Below are 25,011 nucleotides of genomic sequence, written 5' to 3'. Positions count from 1 at the left end.
ATTTAAAAAAGAAAAGAAACGAAAATACGAACAGCAGCAGCAGCAAAAAAAATCGTATTTTGATTTTTCTGTTCCGTATTACCTCCGAATTACACACAAGTTTTATGCGCTTAATACGGTTCTGAAAAGCGTGTGGTGTATTTATACCTAAAAAATGTATTGATGTAGAAGATGTAACATGAGGAACATTACAACTTTCGGTGGTACCGATTACTGTATTTTATTTAAACTTATTTTTTTTTTTGTCTTTTTACCCGATTCAATTTATATGTCAACGTAATTTTTTAATTTTCTTTTTGTTTACTTTATTGATGATGCAAGATGGCTAGTTCCCACGATGCACGATAATTTTTATTAATGTTTGCAGTGCAATTTACGATGAAAATTGAACAGGTGAAGGTGGAATAATTTTGTGTATTTTTCTCTGTCTCTCTCTCTTTTCGGGAAAAGTTTTTTTTTTCGTTTTATTTTTACAGTCTGTAATTATCTGTTTGGACAATCATTTGTGTCGAACGGTTGTGAATGTTATGTTTAACCTTCGGACGGCAAAATCATCCAAAAATTAAATACAATGAAGAAATGAGGTTCGAACACTGTCTCTAGTATTTCAATTTTTCAAGAAATCACTACGGTACGTTGGAAACTTTGTCAAACACATTCTATTCTATACTTAGGGATGGGATGGCTCAGTGGTTACGTACTAGCCTTCCACCAAAATGATCCGGGTTCGATTCCCGTGACAGACAAATTCCGCATGGAATTTTTCTAGCGATTATATCGCATGGGTAACGTCCTAAGTTCACTCAAGCTTCATAATTTGGGTAGTTGCGGTGTGTTTGGTGGCTGCAACGATGCACACACTGAATGAATCGTATAACGTAACCCAAATACGACGAATTTGTGTACATATGTCTAGCCTACATTAAGGCGAGATATCAATTTCGCACCTAACTTTCCTCAGAGAGTAATTACATACTTCGAGGCGTGGTTCGGAAGTCACGTAAAGCCGGTGGTCCAGACTGAACTTGTAATTGGCTGTAAAAGGCTGTTATACTGAGAAAAAGCCTGAAAATAAATTAGCTTTTGGTGGCTGCTTCAGTTCAGTAGTGTTTTAACCTTTTCGTGTTCACTTTTGAAGAATAAATTTATTTTAATAATTATATCCCTAAACTGGACGTGTCGAATTAGCGAATAATAAGAAAAATAACTGTTGTGCCTTTTATCGCTTTCAACACAGGTTCTTCATTTTTCCTTTAGAAGAAAACTGTTAGGGAATGCAATACCGTATCGGTTGTATAATAAGTTATTCAATATCACCTGAAGTTGATATGTAGTTTTGAATTGAGACCGAAGCTTTAAACCTTAGATTTCAAATAGAAAGAAGATTAGGTTCATGATTCGACGTTTGCTTGAAAGATTCAATTCAAATTATGGGTTATTACATCATTACTGTAGTATCGTTTAGGTAAAGAAGCTTCGGTTTGAAAACAATATTTTTAAGAATTGTTTTTTTTTTCGTCTTGAACACATTCTTGTTAACCGAATCTATTTGGAATATTTTACCGATATTTTGCTGCTATATACGAATATCCTATACATATATGCAATTTTATTGACTCCCCGGCCGTTGATCAAAGCGACTTTACCTCCAATAATTATAATGTTGTAAATCATTTGCTGGATATAAATTGTATGTAGCCAGGCCAACGATATGAAGTTAATTCAAAATTCCATAATGACATTGCACAACAGCAATATACGTTTGTGTATTATATAGATTATGTGCACCAAAAACTATCTAGATACGGTGTACGTACATATTTGTATTTACAACACATATATCCGAAATTAAAAGAATGAACGAAGAGAAGAAAAAAAAATCCGTATAATACACACCACAAAAATAACAATTCCACTTTAGTTATTTAATTTTTTTTTTATTATTTTTTTTTTATCATGTTAAATCATTGTTATTATTAGTATAAAATGACTCTTGAAAATTTTCATCTCTTAAAACTAGTTTTGTTTTGTTTGAAGTTTGTTATAACTTTTTGATTATTAGATACACAAAACTGAAATACAATAACAATAACTTATATTCATATGATTACGTTTATAAGCTATATTAAAATAAATAAAAGAAATAAAAATTTAGCTTTTCTTAAATTAAAAAAAGAAAAAAAAAATTTAATTGGATTCATATTCCATACAAATGTTATTTTTGTGTTATACTTTTGAAATCATAATTTTGTTTTTTATTTCCACATTTTTTTTCTCTTCATATCTCTTCTTCTCTACATACTCGTCTCTCGATTTTAATGTTGTTATTGCTTTCTTCTACTCTAACTATGATTATGATGATTATTTCCCTATGAAAATTTATTCAATTACTTAACACAATGGTATTGTAGCCGATTAATTGAAGATAACTGCCCATATTTAATACCGAGAAAATAAAATAAAATTATTTTTATAAACTAAAACTCGATAAATTTTGAAATCAATTTTTTTTGTTTTCGACTTTTGTTATTTCGAAAATTTATACGAACGTCGTTAAAGTGTAAACCAATTACTCGTTGGCTTGAACGGCATCATAAACTTTGATTAAATGAACTTGCTCTCGAATGAAACGAATCCATATGTTATGAAATATATACAGAGAGATAGAGAGGTCTTTTTGTTTTTGTTTTTACAGTAGAACCTCGTTAAATCATTCTAGATATTTATAACCATCAATTATCGCGATAGAATCTGATTTACGAACAGGAAGCGTGTATCAGCGTGTGTATAAATCCGTAATTCTGCTACTTCACTTTTAGGTTTACAATGTTCAGTGAATCTTTTACTTCACTTGACACACATTTTCTTATATAAGTAACGTCAGTTATAGCTCACCGCTTATGTTTGCCGCAGTTATCGATAAGAGATGTATACGAGTTTTTGATTTAGTAAGTTAGTATCGGAACTAAAGTCCGTCATCGGTTGAAAAAACACTAGCAATTTACCGGTGTTGAGATCGACAAATATGTTTCGTTTACCATTGTTTAACGTATGCTATAAACCGGAATACAATGGAAAAAACAGCATAAATGTCGATGTCAGCAACTTGCTCGTGTGTTTTGAAACTTATAAGAGGGTATTGCTTCCTTCTTTATTCGTTGTACATTAGCCGTCTCCAAAACGTGCGATCTGTTTAATTTTACCGTGCTTAAATGTTAAATTGTGATACACATTTCTCGAAAAAGGTTCTGCTCACCGGGAATTGATTCTTAAACTTAACTAAACTTAATTTATTTACTACTGCTGTGACATATCACTTCGATGTGATACTTGCTGAACCAATGACCTAATTCTGTGATCAGAGTACCATTCCGTCTAGACTCAGATAACAAGTTCAACTTCATTTTACCGAAATAAATTGAATTTTTAGCAAACCTAAGTATTTTTCATCACTTAAGGTGCACTGGAATGGTAGATAGATTGGACGATGTTAAAATAAGAAGTAATAATATGCAACACATCCGATAAATTCGGTTCATACAAGCCAGATATAATTCTAACAGAAAAGGATAGATAGAATCGAAATGAAATAACCGAAACTCTTTGCACTTGTTGATCGGTGCTGATACAAACTTATTTTCGTTGCAGCGGCTTTCAGATGCCAATTATTTTTAAAATGGAAATGAAAATATGAGGCTCCGAAATGTCTAAAGCAAAAAACGAAGAAGTTAAAAATTGACTTCAGGTGAACAGTGCTTTACTGTTGGCTGGTGTTGCAGAAAACCAGATCGAAATAATAATTAAATTCCATCAATGCAAAAGTAGGAGGAGGTTTTTCTTTATCACAATTATTGCTGGTCAATTTATGATGGTATTTTCACACTCACTTGCACCGCAACCATATTGTAAATGAAGTAGATACAGAAAAAAAAACAAAATTTTATGCATAAAAGAATATGTTGATTCTGCATTGCTAATAATTTCTGCGTTGCTATGGTGTATGGTTGGTAAATATGCAGTGTAGGCTTCATGTTAGCTGAAGTTTCCGAATATATTTTTGGTGGTTTATGTATATCATTATTGTAATAATATTTTCAAGATTACATTTCTCTCTGCGGCAAAATTGAGATATGTATTGGACCCGTGTGGCTGTGGAACACGAAGAATGGAAAAAAATATGAGGAAAAAATTTTACAAGCGAGATTTTTCAGTTGATGTTTTTTTTTTCTCTTCACTTCTTTTAATACACCAAACATTTCGAGTATCGATAGATGTATAATACAACCGCCAATTTTACAACTTTCGTAACCCAGATACAGCCAATTCATTATTGTTCCGACACGCCCTCCTTTGATTTAAGATTTCTTATGCGAAAATTTCAATGGATTTTATATACACATTCAATAAAAGAGCAGATTTTTAAAGTTGTAAAATATAAAATATTTTTGTGTTGTATACCAGTTGTTTAGTGGTTAACTACGACCATATTTTCTAAACATTTTATGAATTTTATATGTTTAAAAAAAAATAGTCTCTCGACAAAACATTTTCACAATTTTGCAACATTTAAAACGGAACGATTGATGAATAGAAGAGAAAAAAAATAATTTATTTTTTTCTTAATTATTGGGGGCATAATTAACAATATCAAAATAGCGAGAGATTTAAAATTGGTTTCCATTCATTCCGTTTTTTTTTTTCATTATATTTGTAAACCATTGAAGAAGAATATTAAATTTTACAACACACGGCTAAATGGTTGAACATAATCCTAGTTACAAATACGTTGCACAATTTTCATAATAATAATTATTGTTCTCCGGCTTATTGCCGATGTGTATAGAGATGTACGGTGCCGTATCACAAACATTATAACAAAACAGCACACCATTATTTTATGGTGGAATATCAAGGTGGATATGCTTGTTATATGCTTAAGGTCAATAAATCAAAATTGAATGGTTCATCAGCCGCACAACAATATCCTGTAGAAAATGATGAAAAATATGTTAAAATATAAAATCAACCTTTTTTTTATGAAAAACAAAATATGAAAAAAAAACTTTTTGAAGCAGAGGAGTTTTTGTTTTTATTATTTATCCGTAAAGGTTATTTTCACGTTCTTTTATTTAATTTTTTACTTTTTTTGGTATTACTTTGTTGTTATTTTATTTATACTTTAATTCTTATTTGCTTATATATATATTTCGCAACATCCCAATCTGTCTAATAAGATTCTTGTAAAATAAATTGATTTTTCATAGTTTTCTCACGATATACATATACTAAAAAAAGGCATTTATGCAACGGGAGGACTTATAACAGAATTTTCGATACGTTTTTTTCTTCTTCATATTTTTTGGGCCATCGTGGACGTATTGGGTAGCGCTTCTATACATCTATTCCATTGATTTGATACTATATATATTTAACCTGCATCAATGCGGAGTACGACGATGATTTAATATGGTTTTGGCACAAAACTGTAATTAACGGATTTCATTCAGACAGAGGCAAACCCCCATTTAATATTTTCTCAAGCCACTATACACGTATTGTACAATTCATACACACATGAGATGCGTGTGTTATGTGTTATTGGCGATTAATCGATTTGCTGGTAATGGGATATTGTGGCTGAAAGCTCAAGTAGGTAGCGTTAGCGAGTGCTTTCTTCTGTTCCATTGTCTAGCATCCGGTTTGTGGTCGAAATATCACCTAGTTTACGTACACAAATGACGTCACACCGGTGGATATGGAGTGGGAGTTTGAGGAAATGACCTTTTGACCTTTCTTGTTTGAGAGAGGAGGATGGGGCTTCATAAAGTTTAATACAATAGCGTGATGTCACTTGTGTACGGCCACATATCAGGGCGTTACTGAAACTCCTTATTTCAGTGAATCAGAAGGAAATGTGTTAGTTACATGGCAGAGAGATTGCAATTTTTACTAATAAGTCGTCGTAACGCTAACTCTCCATACATTTTGCTTGGGGACAGTACATATAATTTGCAAGTTTTATCTATCCTATAGTAAAAATTGGCGATTCTCTGACGATGAGTTTTCAAATCGATATATTGCTTATACTCCCGATCTTATCCTATGACTTAGATTGAAGATCTGAAAGTGTTGTTCAGCCCCAAATTCTTTATGGACTGAATGAACTGAGAAAATACTCACACTTGCCCGAATATTTATGTCTATTAGTACACCTCCAAATCCAATATAGCTTTTCACGCAATCCAACAAAACCAAAAAAAACAATACCTTTCGAACTCCAGCCATTTATTAATTTAATCGATCCGAATACTATGTCTTATAGGAGGTAGTTATACACACGGTGTGTGTCTGTATAATATGGTAACATATTATTCACCATCACCATGTACTCGGTATATAAAGCAATAAATATTAAATTACCATGTGAATAAATCATTCCATCATAAATAAATCCATACAAATGAATAATTATGTGACTGGAATTGTGCTTTTATTTTTCAATACATAAAAACCAACTAATAAATTCTTAATGTGTCTAATGATTTTGTTTACACCTTTTATGGTTGCTAGGACACACAATAATATGGAAGTCAATTCTCCTCTACGGTTAAACCTACCCATGCCTTTATGGTGAATGTCAAAGATATATTAAAAATACACAACGATTTTCGAGCTCAATTTTTTTTTCTTTTTTTTTTTTTGGTGTATAATCAAATAGAATTATCTATCGTGTGTGCTCAAAATTATAGACAATTTAGTATGTGGGATTGCACATTATTAAATTAGATAGGGAAAAAAATATATAAATAAATACAGACAGCACGTATAGAAACATTTGTGTACAATGTACATGCTGCTGATTATAATATTATATTATAATCACTGGCGATGAAAATAAGCTAAGATCTGTCATTGAGATAATTTACCGGGTTGCAATTCTTTTTTTGTTGCAATTAAAATTGTGAACAATATTGAAAAGTTTAGACGATTTTATCAAAGTGGGTAACCGCTAGTGAGGACACTGGTGATACCGACGATTACAACCATTTTTGGTCTATTGATTTTCCTTGACATTTTTACCACAAAAAGCCGCCGAAAACAAAAACATAAATACCATGCAGTCCAGTGATTTAATGGGTCGGTTTAGAGTTCATAGTAGTGAAGTGGAAGTCATCCGAGAAACGTAATAACAGGTCATCCGTAACACTCGTCATCCAACCTTTTATCGTTTTATTTCATGAATTATTTAGTATTCTTGTCTCTCCCCAAAACAGCTGTAGATGCTCTACTGACATTAATTTTTTTTGTAAGCTTATCCACTGCTGGATGTATGCTTTATCTACACTGTTCGTTTATGTCGTTAGTCCATCTATAGCCAATGTATCCATCTATCCGTTTCATTGCTCATTGTTTTTGCATAATTGTCATTGCCTTTTTTGGGTATTTCTGAAAAATTCTGGAAAATACCCGAAAATTCTAAAATAGATCCGAAAAATTGACCTATCACATACGGCTATTCACCTGTTATCGATAACGACGACAAAAATAATGACAAGCTCAGTGTAATACTTTGATCAACGGAAGTAATACACCCGATAATAGTGGTCAGTAACAGGTTAAGGAATGAAATTCAGATTTTATTTCGGAATTTTTGGAATTTTCACAATTTTTCGATTGTTGGTCGTTTTATTCAAATCCAATTTACCAATGCTGTTTGCTCCATGACCAGGACATAAATGTCGACCAGAAAGTTACTCGATAAAATTTACTTAATGAAACTTTGTGCGATCCCTTTAGGTGTTTTTCTCACGCTAAGATTGAACTTTTAAACTGAAATCTATTCCAATTTTCTAGTGGTCCTAGTGGTTTTTGTTGGTGAATCAACAGCAAAATTAGGTTAGGTGGTTTTTGGATGCTTCTCAAAAGATAAGCAGAAACCCAGATCGAATATTTCTCCTTTCCCAGCTACATGTTCTCACTTTTCTTACCAGGGAAATTTCCCAGTTTTTGTTAGGAAGTCATTGAGTCGTTTTCCATCTAAATATGGCAGATCCATATGTTGGAGTTCATATTGCCCGAATCAACATAATTGCGGCGAATCATCAGAATTAATTTCTAAGATTTGGAATCGATTTAAAAAAAATTCTATCCAGGCAAATTGAGCAAAAATTATTTTTATTTTAGTCGGTAGAGGTTCAAGAAGTGGTTGAATAATAATTCAATGAAATGTTATTACAACCCAATGCAATGTTCAATTAAAATATAATTCAACCACGCATAGTTTGACCAAAAAAAAATAATTAAAAAACGAAAGACAACAACGACGTCCAAAAACAAAATTAAATTAAAAAATACTTCTAGCAAATAATTTATTCAGGATATCGACATATATCGCACACATATATGGTCCGTATTTTGACAAGTTAATTAATTACAATTAAGCTACGAGAAATGTCATGATTATTAAAACGAATTCGGACAAGAGATTCAAAGCACAAAAGAAATATAAAGAGGTATATACAACCATTCATAAACATAATACCCGGAGCATACGAAATTCATGTATAGAAAAGAGTAGTGGGTCTTCTACATACATTATAAAATGCGGTTTAATTGTGTACCTATATCTAAAATATAAATAAATAAATAAACATATAGACGTACATATATATATCGTATGTATGTGTGTGACCCAGCTGTCAAATTTAATTGGAAGCTGATCTCACCGATAAAACCAATTTCCATTTAAATATATACAAAGAACTTAAGTTCGTCTTGAAGAGAACACTTTACTTTTGTCGTTTTATATGTGCATTGAGGATTTGGCTGGCATGTTAAACAATTTAATGCGCTGGCATGGATTTGTGTTCCTACTTGTACATTTTCTCTCATTCATTTTTTGTTTTATTATTTGTTCTTATGTGTGTCGTCTATTTTACATTATTCGGGAGGCTTTTTTTGGTAGCGCACATCAGCTTTATTCATTTATCAGCATCACACATAGAATCTGATCTCAAATTAATATTTTGGTTTAATTTAGAAATGGATTTGAAGGTATTATGAATGTTAATGATATTGCTAGACGATGTGGTTCCGGCTTTGGTAGTCATAGTGTCTACTGACGAGAGTTTGAAGATGTTCAGAATATTAGGACTAGGTCACTGAAAAATAGTTCCGTGCAAGTGACAGAGACAAAATCAGATCGAAGGATTGTTCTTTACATATTCTTGCGCTTCATCTATTCCACATATTTGACCACTCTACATCATTTATTAATATCGGTTTAGCTATAAACTCCACTGTCTGCAGTACAAAAATAAACCAGGGCCTATTTTAAGGAAATTAAATTTCCAAAAATTCTTAAATTTTTCCATCACTTTTCGTCATTTTATCAAAAAACACAACAGATTGCATCGTAAATGTTGTTTTTACTGCCTTTTTAGTTGTTTTTCATGTCTTTGAGCTTAACTGATTACTTCGGAATGAAATCTAACAGAAAACAAAATTTGGAAATTTTAAGAATTTTTGTGAAATTTAGGAAATTTTTGGAAATTAAATTCCTTAAAATAAGCCCTGAATAAACACCGATTCAAATTACGGAATATTCATCTGCTATCGGCAACCATGATAAAATAGGCTGTGAGCTCCTTATGCTCTTTTTTATGTCAAAACGAATGTCGAAACAATTGAAGTAGAGGATTTTGCATTCAACAAAAAAAATTATAGATTCAATACGATATGTTCGCCCTTTATGGTTAACCTTGTTGTTGAAGTCATTAATTCACCCATCCATCGTCTAGACCCATTTTTTCTGGTATTCTCTCTTAAAAGAAGGATCTACGCATTCCAATGTTTCTACTGACCGTGGTGTCGTTTGTTCCGACACCCTACATTATGATTGAATTCAAAAGTGAACTGCTCTGATTATCAAGGCTGTGTGTATTTTTCGTGTAGAAATATTTTTTGTGTTTGCAACGTTTATTTATCACACGCAAACGGAACTTAAAAATTGAACGATTTGATGAAAAAAAAAGTTCGTCTAAAAATAGAAATAATAAATTTGAACAAAATCTCCTCGAACCGTTTTAGTCGATGTATATAAATTATTGATTTTAATTGTCGTTTTGTGTGTGCGGCAGCTTTTTTTTTGTTACCCCCGTATAAGTACACATTTTTACCGGCTGAATCGTAATTACATTTTGATCTATAGCCAGAACCATACACAAACAATTGTGAATGTGTATATGTAAAGTATACCCATCAAGCATAGAAATGACAAGGCAGCAAGAATGCTCCACTACACACCATACACTTTATATCGTGTACAGAAAACAATTCTCAGCCAGAAAATTTATACACAGTACACACATAGTAATATTATTGTGGGGTGAAATATCGACCAATCACGTGATTTAGGAAAAACCTTAGCAACACCATGAAAATGCTTGACAACGCATCGTTAAAATTTACCACGCCCATGTTTAGCTGAAGAGTGCTGAGAATGCACATATTCCGTTCTCTGTGTGGTTTTTTTGTGAATGAATGGTTTTTTTTCTGGTAGCATTTGTGAGCCACTTATTGGAAAACTATTAAAATAACTGGCATTTTATTGGAATAGTTAATTGATGATAGAGGGCATGTGTAGTAAGTTGTAAGCGTTTAGTCGGCAGTTTTATTTTTCGGAGGGTTTTTTTTGTTAATGGGATAGATATTGGTTAGAGATGTGGTTATATACTAATCAAATAATAATTAGTGAGCAAAATATGCTACAGCTGAACCAAAGGTCAATAAATAGAACTGGAAATTAATTTATCAAATAATTTAAACAAAACATTTTTGGTGGGAGTTAATCAATTACGTTGTTGTTCATTAGTCGTAATGTAAATCCATTGGGTCAATGTCGATTGCTCATCGAAAATTTTCTAGTTCGTCTCAAGATTAGTCATATCGATCCGTATAGCAGACAAAAATTATTGAATCTTATTGTTCAAGAACGGTCAAACGTTTTACAAACGCTCTTAAATTTCTTACAAATCATTTATTTGAAAATTGTCACTAGACTATCTCATATCATCTTTGGCTATCTGATTTTTAGGTTGAAAGATTTGATTAGTTCTAGACAACCATTCTTAAACAATATCCTTTACATGCTACATGCGTACTTTCCACGTTTCAAGCACATCTTTGGAGTCGCTCGGCTTCGCCTTGGATTAACCAAATTCACACTAAAACTGGATGAAAACATCAGATTCTATCTGGAATTATTCACTATTCAAACCACCCTTATTTTTGACCTTTCTCAGAAAAGACTCGATTTGGCGTACTGCTTTAGTCTTCAGTGTATTTATTCAGTCTTAAAACAGTATAGAGATGGAAGAATTTCGTGTATTATTCGGAATAAGATCCTTTCGTATCAGGGCTTATTTATATAAGCGATTCCGCTTCTTAGAGTTTTCAAATAAAAACAGTTTCTACATTCCAATATTGGAGACGATTCACAACGCATCTGAAACGAGTCAAACAACACTGCAGCGAATGGTTTTCAAGCCATCACATCAGTGACATTCACATTGTGTATTCAAAGGCATTTTAATACGTATGAATAAAATGGCAAAACGAAATGTTTTAATTGTGTCAATAATATTGTTAACATTTTGTGCATATAAAATACGAACGGAGAGTAAATATTTACACAAATTCACCTCGAAAATTAACATAATTGTCTACAACAGCGACGATTGTCTTGTGTTTTTTTTTCACGTTTTGGATGAGTTATATATTTGAATATATATGCACATCATCAGTCATTTTAATTAATAATTTATTCAACAACAAGCCTGAGAACTAACCAAATTTGTTTCCTAACGAAAAATCGTAAAACATTTTTTTTTTTCATAAAATTTATTTCAAACCATTTCAATATATCGACACATAATATCTGAGATTTTTGGATGTTTTTATTCATAAAAACAAATATTTCGATATTGTTTTAGTGTTTGAAATCACGGAAATAGATTCATTCCTTTTTATAATAAATAAATAAAAAAAATCCGAAAAAAGCGCCTTGCTTTTTACACACAGCAAAATTCCGTTTCATATTCAAAATTCCACATATTTTAGTGTTGTGAATAATATGAATCATTCAAGTTAATATTTCTGACCATTCCGTTTGGAATTGTAAGTTGTAGGTTATACGACAACGTATGGACACATATAATACGTTAAGCAAATATGAATATAGAAATGGAAAATTACATATATAAAAAAGCAACAACAACAAAAAACAATAAAAAACCTAACACTTTAATATAACATTTTTTTCATGTAATTTATATATATTTTATATTATCCTACTCAAAGGGTCATCCATCTATGTCATATCGAGTGACATTCGTATTTGAAATTAATTGATCGAACCAACCTGTGTCCCAAAAGAATCAAAGATAAAATACAAGTCATGCACTCACACAGTAAATTATATGAAAAAAAAAATATTTTATATATAGGCAAAACGGATGAAGAAAAAAAAATATTTTTAATATTGAAAATTAATCAAAATGTGGGTAGATATCTGGAGATGATGATGAAGAATAAGAAGACAAAAAAATATTTATAACTTTCGATTGAACGTTTAAATTATTGATTGTCCATGTCCACAAAAGTTTTTTTTTGTCTTACTTATACTCGTTCTGAATTCTTAGGACGCGGTCGTTATTGTAAATCTAAGTCATGATGATCCTAGGTTCCGCTTATTCTACATTTGACTTTAACGAACTCCAATTTTCACAAAACAAACATCTAAATTGTACAGTTGCACACCCTATCTATGCACCATACGCCTCATATGATAATTTCACATTTGAAAAGTGTATTTCACATACTTATAGTATACGTCAGAGGAATTTAGATGGGAATTTGCTTCATTGGATTTTCAGCTGGTTCACTCATTTAAAAAAAAATGATTTAACGTCTTTAAATTGGTTTATCACGAGTATGTGTGTAGCTATTTTACCAGGATGTATTTTAGGAATTTTGTTCCTAGAGATTCTTTTAAAGAAATGACTAAATTTAAGAATTCAAGAATTTTAAGGATTTTTTTTAGAATATTTAGACAGTTTATCCACCCGTGTAAACAAACGGTTTTCTATGTATGAGTGGACCAGCTGAAGTATTTTCTCCCCTCCGCTGAAACTTCGAAAGCCTAATCTGTAGAAAATGTTGTGCTTACCTCGGAAAAACGTTGGAAATTGCATTTTCTCCGAAGATTTAAGACTTTTTTCCCTACTTTTCAGAATTAACTTAACTTGACGGATGCCGAGAACCATAAACCAAAACTCATCTGTTATAGATAACGATGGCTATACAAATAAACAAGAAGACCTCTGTAGCATTCTTATGTAGCAAAATCTTTGCTTAAACTAATGAAGTAAAAGATTTTTTATCATACACGATGGACATCTACCAGCAGAAATAACAGATTTATTATTACACGGGGTAACATCTATAAGGGGTTTTAGATATTTCTATGCCGAAAACCCGAAGAATGTTCATTTAGGAAAGTGTATAATTTAAGTTTCATGCGTTGGAACAATGGAAATACTAGATTATAGTGACTAACCAGTAACTAGTAGTAGAAATGTAGCAATCAATGTAATTATTTCGCAATGTTTTACTAATAATTTATTTTTCTATCTTTCCAGTCACTACAAAGTGCTGCTAGACGAGCAGGAACATCCTGTGCGAATTGTAAAACAACAACAACAACGCTATGGCGAAGAAACCAAAGTGGTGAACCCGTTTGTAATGCATGTGGACTTTATTATAAATTACACAATGTGAGTATTACAATAAGATTGAGGAAAAAAACTGAAACAACATCAACAGTCAAGAGTCAGATTAAAAACGTTTTCGATTCACTGAAAATTGGACACAAAATGTCTATCCAAAGTAATGTTACAACTCGTAAAAACAATATGAAATTCATGATCGGATTTTATTTGGGATATCGGTTTTTTGAAGAGAAGAAGAAGAAAAAAAAACTCCAAACCGAAGATTGATGATGAATCTCGGATTTGTTCTCGTAAAACTGCTTACTAATATTTCTGATTAAAATGCATGTTTAAATAATTAATCGAAACACTTATAACGATGATTATAAAATGGTCGACATTAATTTAAAGAAAGGAAAAAAACGATTTTTTGATCGGGGAGAAGAAGACGACGAAGAAATAAAACATATCCAAAAATACCATGACTGTGCAAATCTGCCATAAAGAAAAATCGTTTGTTTATTCCTCATTGAACGTAGGTTACCTTTTGTAAATTCTTCATGTTTTCGTATTTTTTTTTTTCGTTGTTGTTGTTGTTGATGATGATTTCCAAATCATTTATTATCCAAATAATAGTTCAATCGTTTATGGCCAATATAAACAATCAAATCGAACAACGAAAACGAACCGAGAAAAAAAAATTATCGAATTATCTCACTTTCATCGCGGATCATAATTTAGGGATGTGTATTTCGTTGTTTTAACACCTTTTCGTAACATAAAACCCATAATTAATATTCTCTCGTGGTTTTTTTTGGAAATGCTGTTGATACACACTGCATCTTAAACACTCTCTTCACATGGGATATTATGATAAATGATTTTAGGATCTTCCTTTGTCAAAAGTTTTTTTTTCTTTCTTTCTAATTTTCATTCGAAGTTATGATGTAATGATGCGTGTAATGGTCATCCGATTTAAGGGCACGTTAGGGATTGGTCACGAAAACGATTTATTTTTGAAGCAGTTTCATTTCGTCGATCAGTGTAAATGATATTTTGATGAGAAGAGGAAATTATACCTGCCGTGTTAATACAAATCCCTAAATGTAAGTTAGATTGTTAGCTTTACAAAGCTTTTGAAAGCTTTTGTGAACTAGTGGTATCTCCATTTAGTAGACTCCATTTAGCTTTGAGAACTCTTAAGTTAATTCCGAAATACAAATAACTGGAATAAATCATTACGGCTAGTAGTACGATTCATTAGAAATTACACCGTGAATAAAAAAAATAAAATTCGTAGAGGAGTTGATAGAGATTTAGTTTAGAATGCAATTTTTTAAAGATTAATGTTGCTTATGTTTGCGGCCGATTGCAGACCTTTGTTTCTGGGTCTAAATTGTAATTTTCTGCATCAAAAGCCGTTTTTCCTCGGCTTTTATCCCAAACAATAGATGATCTAATGGTGTCCGCACGTTAGTAAGCGGGCGTGACGCAAGTCCACTACCCAAAAAGTTTAAAAAAAATTGTTGGTTTTGGAATCCTTAGAATTTGTTAAGTTTTAACGTTTGCAACACCTCAATGAAGCGAAGATCGGCGCCACTGATCCCCACTTATTGTATTCAATATCATCAATGTAGTCCGATAAAGTTCTAATTTGTAAATCTAGGACGAGATCGCTAATTCAACCGTAAAGAAGGGATTCTAAGAAAATAATTTTTATTTGTGTGTGAAACGGTTTCCTTATTTGAATCGAACCTTTCACAAACAGCTATTTTACAATAATGTCTGATTAATGCCACCTATTTTGGCAATAAACAAATGTCCAAGCTATTGAGTTAAAGGATTTTTTTTATCAATCATTTTTGAGCGTCATTATACCAATTTAAATGTCTCTGCGACATCAGTCAATCTATTTTTCCAAATGGATAAGACGATTATGTGAACCGTTTACTCATTCATTATTTTTTTAAGCTGAATTGTCCAGTCACCATCCGCAACCATTGTCGAATTTATAAAGAAAAAAAAAGTTGAAACACTAACCTCCTACCACATGTAATTCTTAAAAAAAAAAGTTAAAATATAAATAAACGAAAAATACGTAACTAATCAATGATTACGCGCTACACACAATAATACAATTGTTTAACAACGCAACAGAACAAATGAATGAAAGAACGTTACCTCCCAATTCTTTGTATAATACCAATAATACGTTTGCTCGAACAATTACGTTCGAATAACAATAAAATGAAGCGAGTACTCAATAACTATGCTGCATAACATCCTGGAAATGTTTTAGACACATAGAGTAGATATTACCTCTATGTATACCAAAGTTGTAAATTACATAATACGTTAATTCCACATTATGCTCGGTAACAGTCATCATATGCATAGCATATATACAAAAAAAATCATCTCTTTCTTTCTCTGTTTTTCTCCCGTGCATATCGGGTCTTTGTATAAATAAATTTTATTTTTAAATACGAAAAAAAAACTTTTCATATTGTGTTCAAATGTGCATTACATAGCCAAAGGTTAGGTACAATTATTTCTCTCTTTTTTTTTCGAAATTACCTATAAAAGTAATAATTGCAAAAAGGTAACATAAAATAGCAATTCCATTCAAACATTATTTTATGTGTGTACCCGAATAAATCGGTTGACTGAGTAGAATATGCCCCTTGACAAACAGAGAAGAGGAAAAAAAAATGTATAAACAGAATAAGGAATTGTTTAAACATAATGTGAATTTACCGCTTATGTTTACCTCTCTGTACAGACTAGCGGGTTTTCGGGTATTACCCAGTGATACGTGTATAGATGTATGTAGAGGAAAAACAAATTGTGTCACACAATATATCAGAAAAAGTATCAATTTCAATTTACAATAAAAATTGTACAATAGCGGCAATCGGTAAAGTATGTTAGTAAGTGATACTCGAACGCAAAATGGGTAATTTGCTAGGCTATGGATGGAAACTTATGAATTTCAATGCGAAAAATGTTTATATATTTTAATGCATATTATACAATTTGCCGTGTCCGTATGGTTGAATGCATTTTTATTTTTAGAGAACAGAGGAGGAGGCAAAAAAAATGCAGAAACAATTTTAAGTAGTGCCTTTGAAACTCGGTGATATTTATTCAACGATTTTTCTTTAGAAAAGATTAGTGAGAGAGGAGCTCCGTTATACGGTTCTAGAGGATATGTTAAATGGAAAGTACTTATTGACATAATGGCACGGTGAATGTAATTCTGATTTCTTTTTCTTTGCACCGTTGGTGGATGGGAAGCTGTTTTGTTATGAAAAGTGAAAAATGAAGTATGTTTCACGTCAATGTTTCTTCGTAGATTTTGTCACAGATGCTATCTGTGGCTCTGAAGACCGTTTATGAGGACTATTGAGAAAAAAGCAAAATTGCAGTTATGAATTTGCTATTGTTGCAATATCATCCTTCGCTTAAAAGATGAAATAGATAATTAAGATGAATCGGACGATCCAGCTATGATTCCTTGACAGATTTTTGGGACTAGAGAAACATGTAACTGGAATCTTCTAAAGTTTCAATCTAGCCTTCCAGTGACTGGCTATGACTGGCTGAGATTGACAATTATGCTTCGTTTTCCATTGTTTGACGTATGCTTACAAATAGGCTTACAATAGAGCATAGATGTCGGTTTGAGCAATTGAAAATTGAAAGAAATTTTTCGGCCTTAACCAATATAACCATTCACGAAATAAAAAAAAATCGTGTTGATCACGTCAGCACCGCTGTTATCGACAATGTCTAAGCGAGGGGTGTGGCGTTCACACAAATGAAGTAAAAGATTTTGCATTCACAGCCGTTAGTGTGATTTTTGAAAGAGTAATCCCTTCAACTCTGATTAATTCCCGAAAGAAGAAATTCTTCAAATATGATACCAAAAAAAAACGCCATCACTTATCACAGGACCAACCCAAGCATCACCGACAGCACACCGAAAACTTTCGCAGCAACCGAATCTATTTCCAGTGATTCATTCGTTTTCCATGGAAAAAAGGGCGACTGCATTTTCAATTTTGTTGAAGGAACTCGGTAAATTCCATTACACACAAGAAATGAGATTTATCTGAAATGTAAAATGAGGAAACATCTGAAAATGTTTGTGCTGTGTGTAGTAGAGAAAGATATTCAAACTGCTTCTTTTAAGATCTGCTCCATTTATATCTAATCAAATTCCCTAATCTTTTACACAAAATATCTGTTTCTGATCTGAATTTCTCTGTTCAAGATGTATACGTCGACAGACTCATAAATATCTCGTTTTCCTCTCTCTATATATACACAAACGTACGTACATAGCATAGCACACATTAATATAAAAGAGTTTCTATTAAGTCTTTTGAATCGCACACAGAAAAAAAAATCAACATTTTTGGCTTGAGATGTGATGATTTGATATCAATCATGTTTTTGGATGTGTTGTATATATATTTTCGTTCAGTTTTGTTTGGACAATGTCCGATCAGATAAAATATAATTGCAGTCGTGAAATAATTAGATTAGTTTTGTGTTTCTGATGTTGAGGCAATTTTTTTCTTCTGCTTTTTGTCGACTTCTTAGTAATTTATATTTCGAATCCGAAAGAAAAACTTTCAATTAAAATCTTTGTGCAGATGAATTTCAACTTGTTCCATGTTAAGGGTGCTAGATTTTCTAGAATATTTGTACAGAAACTCTAAAGTTTGTTTTCATCGTTTAGACTCTGTCTTGGTATCTTGCATCTTGGTGTGTTATCGCATTGTTTAATATACTATAAAGGGACCACAGCCATAACCAGCGGAAGATTTACATTGTCGATCCGGGTATCCCGGGTAATACTTCAGGACGTTGTTAGACAATGCAATTAATAAAATCACACGAGTGTTCGTACATTTCACACGACATTCTTTTAAACGCAATTTGTTAGCTTTATTACCTTTCGTGACAACACTGTGACCCATCCTGAGCAAATTATAATTGAGCGATTGCCGTCCCCCTCCCACATTTTCTCAGCGTTTACAATTACCATTATTTCTGCTACTTATTTCCATAGTTTTTTGTTTTCCTTCCATTACACGAAAATACATTATAATCTTGAACAAATGTTCACACAACATCATCAGGTGTAACACTTTGTTGCATATTTCTTTCTCGTTATAAATAATTTGATGTTTTTTGCTGCTATGTACAAAAAGAAGAATTTTTAATTGGATACTGTGAGCACATAGAAATGGTTTGTTGTATGTTATCGACAACGACGACAAACATAAGCGATCAGGTCTTGTTCTCCAAAAACACAGCAAAATATATGCTCAAACTGAAGTTAAACCTAATGAAGTAGAAGATTTGGTACCAACCATAAAGTTAATCAAACCAAAGAAGTAGCAGATTACAGATTCAATGATTCTATCAGGGTACTCCTTCCGTATGTAAGTAACTGTAGGAGACGGATCTGCGTAGGACTCGATTTTATGTACGTACAGGAGTGAGATTCTCATTTTTTACAGTCACGTCACTTCTAAGCTCTAATATTTTCGGAAAATTGCATTCATCACAAAGGAGCGTGAAATTTTCCCTGCAAAAACTTATAATAATCACACATTAAGCTAAATGTAGCGAAACAGAGTGAAGTGTTCACACCATCGTCCCCATCCCCGAACTGATAATTTTAATTTCTCTGACGAAACTCAAGGCTCAAATACGTTGTTCATCATTAACTTATTCGTCGATAGATTATTAGCTTCGTCAAATGATGCATTAACCCAATAAATCGTTTCCCGAAAAGGAAAAAAAATATTTACGACTTTCGCATGCGATACACTTACCACACGACTATTTAATATTTTTGTGCAATTCATGCCATCCCCGAAAATACTCATGGTTTATATATATATTCAAAAGCCGTAAACAGCGTAAAAGTAATCACATTGTATTTAAACCCATAATGAATGGAATATTACATGCAAACGCCAAGTCATTTTCTCGAATGGAAGAACTTGAATGAATGGATGTGAGTGAATTAAAATATTTGCTATTTAACATTTTTGGAGACACTCAATTAAATCTAATAAATGACTTTCATCTGTAAGCAAATGAGCAAACACAAGCATATGTTTGTATAACACAGTGGGGTTAATATGCAAAAAGCGAGAGAACGAAGACAAAAAAAAAAGATTTATTCCATCAAAAACCATCATTAATGCAGTTAAAAGTTCTAAGTACTGGAGCGGCATAGCACGCGACATATTATAAGTAAAAGAGGACTCTATCGTCGCCAAATCGAGCGGAACGGGACACACGCGTACCACACGCGGATTGTAATATAATATACCGTTTGGAAAAATGTGAATACTAAACTTTATCCGAAAACCGAAAACGAAACAACAAAAAAAATGAAAGAAAAATTAAACTGAAACTAAATTTATATCTGAAAATACAATAGAAATTACATTCGAACACTGGATAGAGCGAGAGAGAGAGAGTGCAGGCATTAGTATAAATATATGTTTTTGTGTCTCGGTTTATAGTTTTCTTTTATTATTTTTAGGAAGCGAATGTGTGAATCGAATTAAATTTTGATTTTATTAAATTACTATGCATTTTTTCACCTCTTGTTTTGCTTCAAACAATCGAATTTCATTCATTTTTTTTTCGTCCAATTGCAGGTAAACCGACCACTGACTATGAAAAAAGAAGGAATTCAAACTAGAAATAGGAAATTATCGTCAAAATCGAAGAAAAAGAAAGGAATGGGCAGTTGTCTACCGATTGGCAGTCATTTAGGCATGGGTGACCTTATGAAACCTCTGGACCATTCGAAAGCATTTTCAAGTGGTTTTTCCGCATCAATGGGTAAGTTTTTCTTCGAAATTTGTGATTTCATTTTTTTCTTTCTATCTCTATTTTCCGTTGACTATTATGAATTTTCCGAAACGTTTTTTTTTCCTGCAATCAAATCGAGAAAGATAATTGAACACAGGGAAAAAAACGCAATTCTGAAAATTAAATGAACGACAATGTCCTCCCTTCGGGTTGTGCACGTTTATATGTATCTAGTAAAATACACACACAACACATACTGTTCTCGTGTCGTGGATAAAAAAAAAACGTAGGGAAAAAATCAATTTATTTTTTCTTTTGTTGTAGGTCAACATGGACACCTTTCCAGTGGTTTACATCCAGCGCATGCTCATATGCATGGCGGATGGTATCCAAGTGGAATGGGAGCATTGGGTGCGTCGAGTGGGTTACAAGGTGGTTTTTCATCAGGATCGTTAAGTGGTGGAGTAGTGCCTCATTCACAATCGTATCATCTTGGTATTAGTACAATGGTAAGTTTATGTTTTACGATTAAAGACGAAAGAAAATATAATAAGCGAAAGAGACAAAAGAGGATTTTCATGTACATATAGTACTCGTGGAGTATTGTTGGCTACAGCAACCCAAGTCTAGTATTTCAATTGATAAAAGTTTTTTGTTGTTTCCCATCATCAGAGATGACACAATTTGTTTTCTTTGTAAATTAATTTTTTTTCTTTCTCTCTTCTATTTATCCATTTAGGGTGCAACATGGCGGCCAGACTACACGTGATGGACTGGAAATAATTTAAATAATAATTTTTTTAGTTTCACTAACACTTCAAAAATACAAAATATGAACCAAGTACAAACGACGATTAATTCATTTTAACATGATGATGATGATCAAGGAACAAAAAGAAAAATATTTTTTTTTGTGTTGAACTTTTTATGTTTTAAAATTATAGTCGCAAGGAGAAAACGAACGAACATTTTTTTTTTTAAATGTCGAGGGTGGTCGATTGATGGAACGATTTCTGCTTTCCGAAAAAAGGAGGGAATTAAAGTCCATTCGTTTGATGTGATATTATCACCTTTTATTCAAATGACGAAATGAATTTTTTTTTCCTTCGTTTTTCACTTCATTTGCCTTGTTGTTTTCATTCGATCGAATATTATAGTAATGTGAACGACCAGTCGCTCGTAGCCATGGATGCCAGAAGAGAACGGACCAAAAAAAAATTAGTTAGCTTGTGTGAGACTTAAAACCGAAAAACAATGTTCTCTGTTTGTCCAAAATTAGTGATCACGAAAACACAGTGCGTATCAAACCATTTCGTTGTTTGTTTTTTGCGCTTGATAGCAACAACAACATCAACAAAGAAACATCACTCACACCAGCCAGCAAAAATGTGAAATTAGAAACCGAGCGAAATTAATTTCTTATAAAATTCTATAGCTCATAGTGTGTCAAAAATTGACGATGTGATCCGTGCGTGTGTGTTGTACATACGAAAGAAGATTAATCGTTTCATTTTATAACACACTATGAGTTATACATTTTGTGAAAGAAATTTATTAATTGTGATAATAAATTCTAATTTCTAATTGAGTGAATTCGATGAAAGCACAACGTAAATTAGTTTGGAGTAATGTCTCTCTCCCTCGTTTTCTTAGAAAGGATTCGCACTCCGAACAGAGAAAGAGAAAAAATGTTTGTTCGTTTACCTATCTTCAACAAATAAATCAAAAACAAGAATTAAACTTTCTCGATTAGTGAGAGCGATGTGAAGTGACGTCACGGTTTTTTGGTTCACAGCACTGTGGCCTACACGTACCACCGATACCACTCACACCGCCCAAAACGTCTCGGGACGCGGCGATCCGATTTGAATGTAATAAAGAAAGCAAATCATTAACTGACATTCACCTGCGTGTGTACGCTACATAAATTATCCAGTTTTTAAAAACAAAAACCGATTTTTAAGTGACGTAGCATTTTCATCAAAGTCACTAAATTCTGAACGCATATCTTGAAGTTAACAAATTCGTCTTGAACATAAAAATGTTTGAATCGACTGATTTTTGTAGGCTGACGTCAAAGTCAAAATTGGAATTGAACTTCACAATTGCATGCTCGTTCATCTCATTCTGATAATCACAATTTATTGACCCAAGGAAAAATAGTTTGACGCCCTTTCTGATAAGTAGGTCTGATTGAGCGGCGGGGAAAATCATTTACTCCCGCAATGGACACGAGGAAAAAGTCAGTGGTAGTTTTCTTTGCGATGTCTCAGACGAAAGTTGACAAAAGAATTGAAAAATTCATCGCTGAGCTTCCGTTAGTGATTTCACTCATAAATCGTAGGCCAATCTTCAGTTTAAATTCAATAATTTTAGCTCACTCTTTATAAACTGGTCAGAAATGGAAGATTTGGTCATGTTAAAAAGGAAAGGTTTCTGGGAATGCCACTGACAGAATAAAATGGAAATACTCTTCAATCTTTCCAAGAATGTTCTCTTAAGTTGAAAATTTTCAAATTTTTAAATCGACAAATTTGGATCAAAATTTTGGAAATTTAGGCATTAGACACCAGCGCTATCGATCAATTTTTCGACACTAACTGCGCGTCTCAGAAAAGTAAATTATTTTTCGCACAGCATAGCACCCAAACGCATTCATGGCAAGTTTACCTCGATTTTTACCAACAAAAAAAAAAATTGAAATTAAAATCTGCAATTTTTTAACAATTCAAATCAACTGGAATACATTAACATTTCATTTAATTTTTTTCTCTTTTATTCTTCACAAGCATTTCAATCATGTGGTTCACAGTTAGGCTAGAAAAGAAAAAGCCGACCGAAATTTCAGTCTAACTTCTTTTTTCAACCGAACGCACAATAAAAACAAATAAATTCAATGAATTGAACAACACAACTGTTTTTATGGTTTTTTGTTTGCAAATAAAATGAATGCTCGTCCGTTTTTATATCAGGTGAAATTAGAATTTATTAGAATTTGAAGAAAATTCAGTTTGAATGACTCCGATAAAACACTGGATATATGGAATTTGTCGCATTTAGAGTATAAATGATACGACGCCCTTTCCTATTTGATTTGATTTTTGGTAATTTTATATGCGATTTTTAAATCAAAATATAAGAAGAACTTTTGTGAAAATGCTTCGTTCATAAATAAACGCCGTAGAACAATCGTACAATTAAGCGCAGTGATTTAGACAAAACAATTTTTTAATACGCCAGAATTCGTTTAATGGTTTTTGTGACTAAAATGTTCAAGACCAATAGACTCCTACTATAGAGCGAACACACAGCAGATGGAACAAACAAAATCTAAAATATCATTACAACTGTATCACCAGTCAAGTCATCACAAGTAAAATTTTAATGAATTATAAGTGAATTGAACCATATAAAAAAATAATTTGTAAATATAGTAAAAGAAGGAAATTTATAGAGAAAAATGGAAAAAGAACACAAAAAAAAATCAAATTTAAAGGTCAGATTTTACGTTGGTTTTTTTCTCTTCTTTTATTTTAAATTTGTAAAACAAATAGAATTTCTTTTTTGTTTTTTCTTCGGTATAAATAAATATTAGATTCGTGTTAAAACAACCACCACTTCCCATAATGTGAAATGACAACAATGAATTTATTTTCATTTTTCTTTAAACTCACAACCACACAAAATATTTAATTTTTAATTTTAATTTTGTCTTTTAAATTTTTAAAAAACGATTTTTTTTTAGTAAGAGTTTTTGTAACGATGTTTACCGTAAAATATGTTCTGCATGTTCGTTTATTATTATTATGATGCACCCGAGCATGCGCAGAGAATATTATTATGTGCAATTTATTCGACAAAAAAAAGGAGGGAGAAGAAAAAGAAAATTTAAGAAACGGCAGCTCTCATCTGTTATCAACAACGACGATGCAATCAAGAGAAAGACAACAGGAAATATTGTTTTAAATCGGTAAGACAATGAATTTTTTTTTGCTTAAACCAATGAAGTAAAAGATTTCTTAATAAAAAAATCGCATTAAGCAAGCGATGTAACAGATTTAATGAACTTTGCCGTTTGTAAAAGACTTAATCAAGAAACCTCACAGCAGGGTCGGACAGCAACCAAAAGGCCTATGGGGTAAAAAATAATTGAACTATCCCAGAAATCGAAAGTTTCATACAAAGATTAAAAAAGTCCATCTGGCAATGCTTGAATGCCCAGTATGCCCAGTTCGGGCCTGCCTCACAACCATCAATTTCATTTTCTTAATTAAAATAATCTAATTTGTTTTCTCGTTTTATTTTTTCTCTTGGTATATTGATGGAAAAACAGAACAGATAAATAAAAGCAGACGATGAAAACAAATAGAAATAAAATAAAAATAATAATAAA

General features: G+C 32.1%; 1 protein-coding gene and 1 long non-coding RNA gene across 5 annotated transcripts in view; one reads left to right on the top strand and one right to left on the bottom strand.

The window, feature by feature from the left end:
- The window catches only part of LOC119067360 (GATA-binding factor C), a 69,810-nt gene extending 48,296 nt beyond the window's left edge, over nucleotides 1-21,514 (top strand). For all 4 annotated transcript variants that reach the window (XM_037170271.1, XM_037170274.1, XM_037170272.1 and 1 more), the window contains 4 exons: nucleotides 13,701-13,835; nucleotides 20,462-20,648; nucleotides 20,943-21,127; nucleotides 21,358-21,514. In XM_037170271.1, the coding sequence (XP_037026166.1) occupies nucleotides 13,701-13,835; nucleotides 20,462-20,648; nucleotides 20,943-21,127; nucleotides 21,358-21,387 (537 nt within the window). In that variant the 3' untranslated portion in view covers nucleotides 21,388-21,514. The remainder of the gene's footprint in view (nucleotides 1-13,700; nucleotides 13,836-20,461; nucleotides 20,649-20,942; nucleotides 21,128-21,357) is intronic.
- Nucleotides 1,668-23,303, bottom strand: LOC119067370. Its single transcript, XR_005085928.1, has 3 exons — nucleotides 23,270-23,303; nucleotides 13,274-13,281; nucleotides 1,668-1,677 (listed from the first exon to the last, which is right to left on the bottom strand). It is a non-coding gene; the product is annotated as an uncharacterized LOC119067370 (long non-coding RNA).
- Nucleotides 23,304-25,011: the final 1,708 nt, after the last annotated feature.

The sequence above is a fragment of the Bradysia coprophila genome (assembly GCF_014529535.1).
Source record: "Bradysia coprophila strain Holo2 chromosome X unlocalized genomic scaffold, BU_Bcop_v1 contig_12, whole genome shotgun sequence".
Taxonomy (NCBI): Eukaryota; Metazoa; Arthropoda; class Insecta; order Diptera; family Sciaridae; genus Bradysia; species Bradysia coprophila.
Note: the sequence above shows the minus strand (reverse complement) of the source record. Positions and strands in the feature narration are given on the sequence as shown.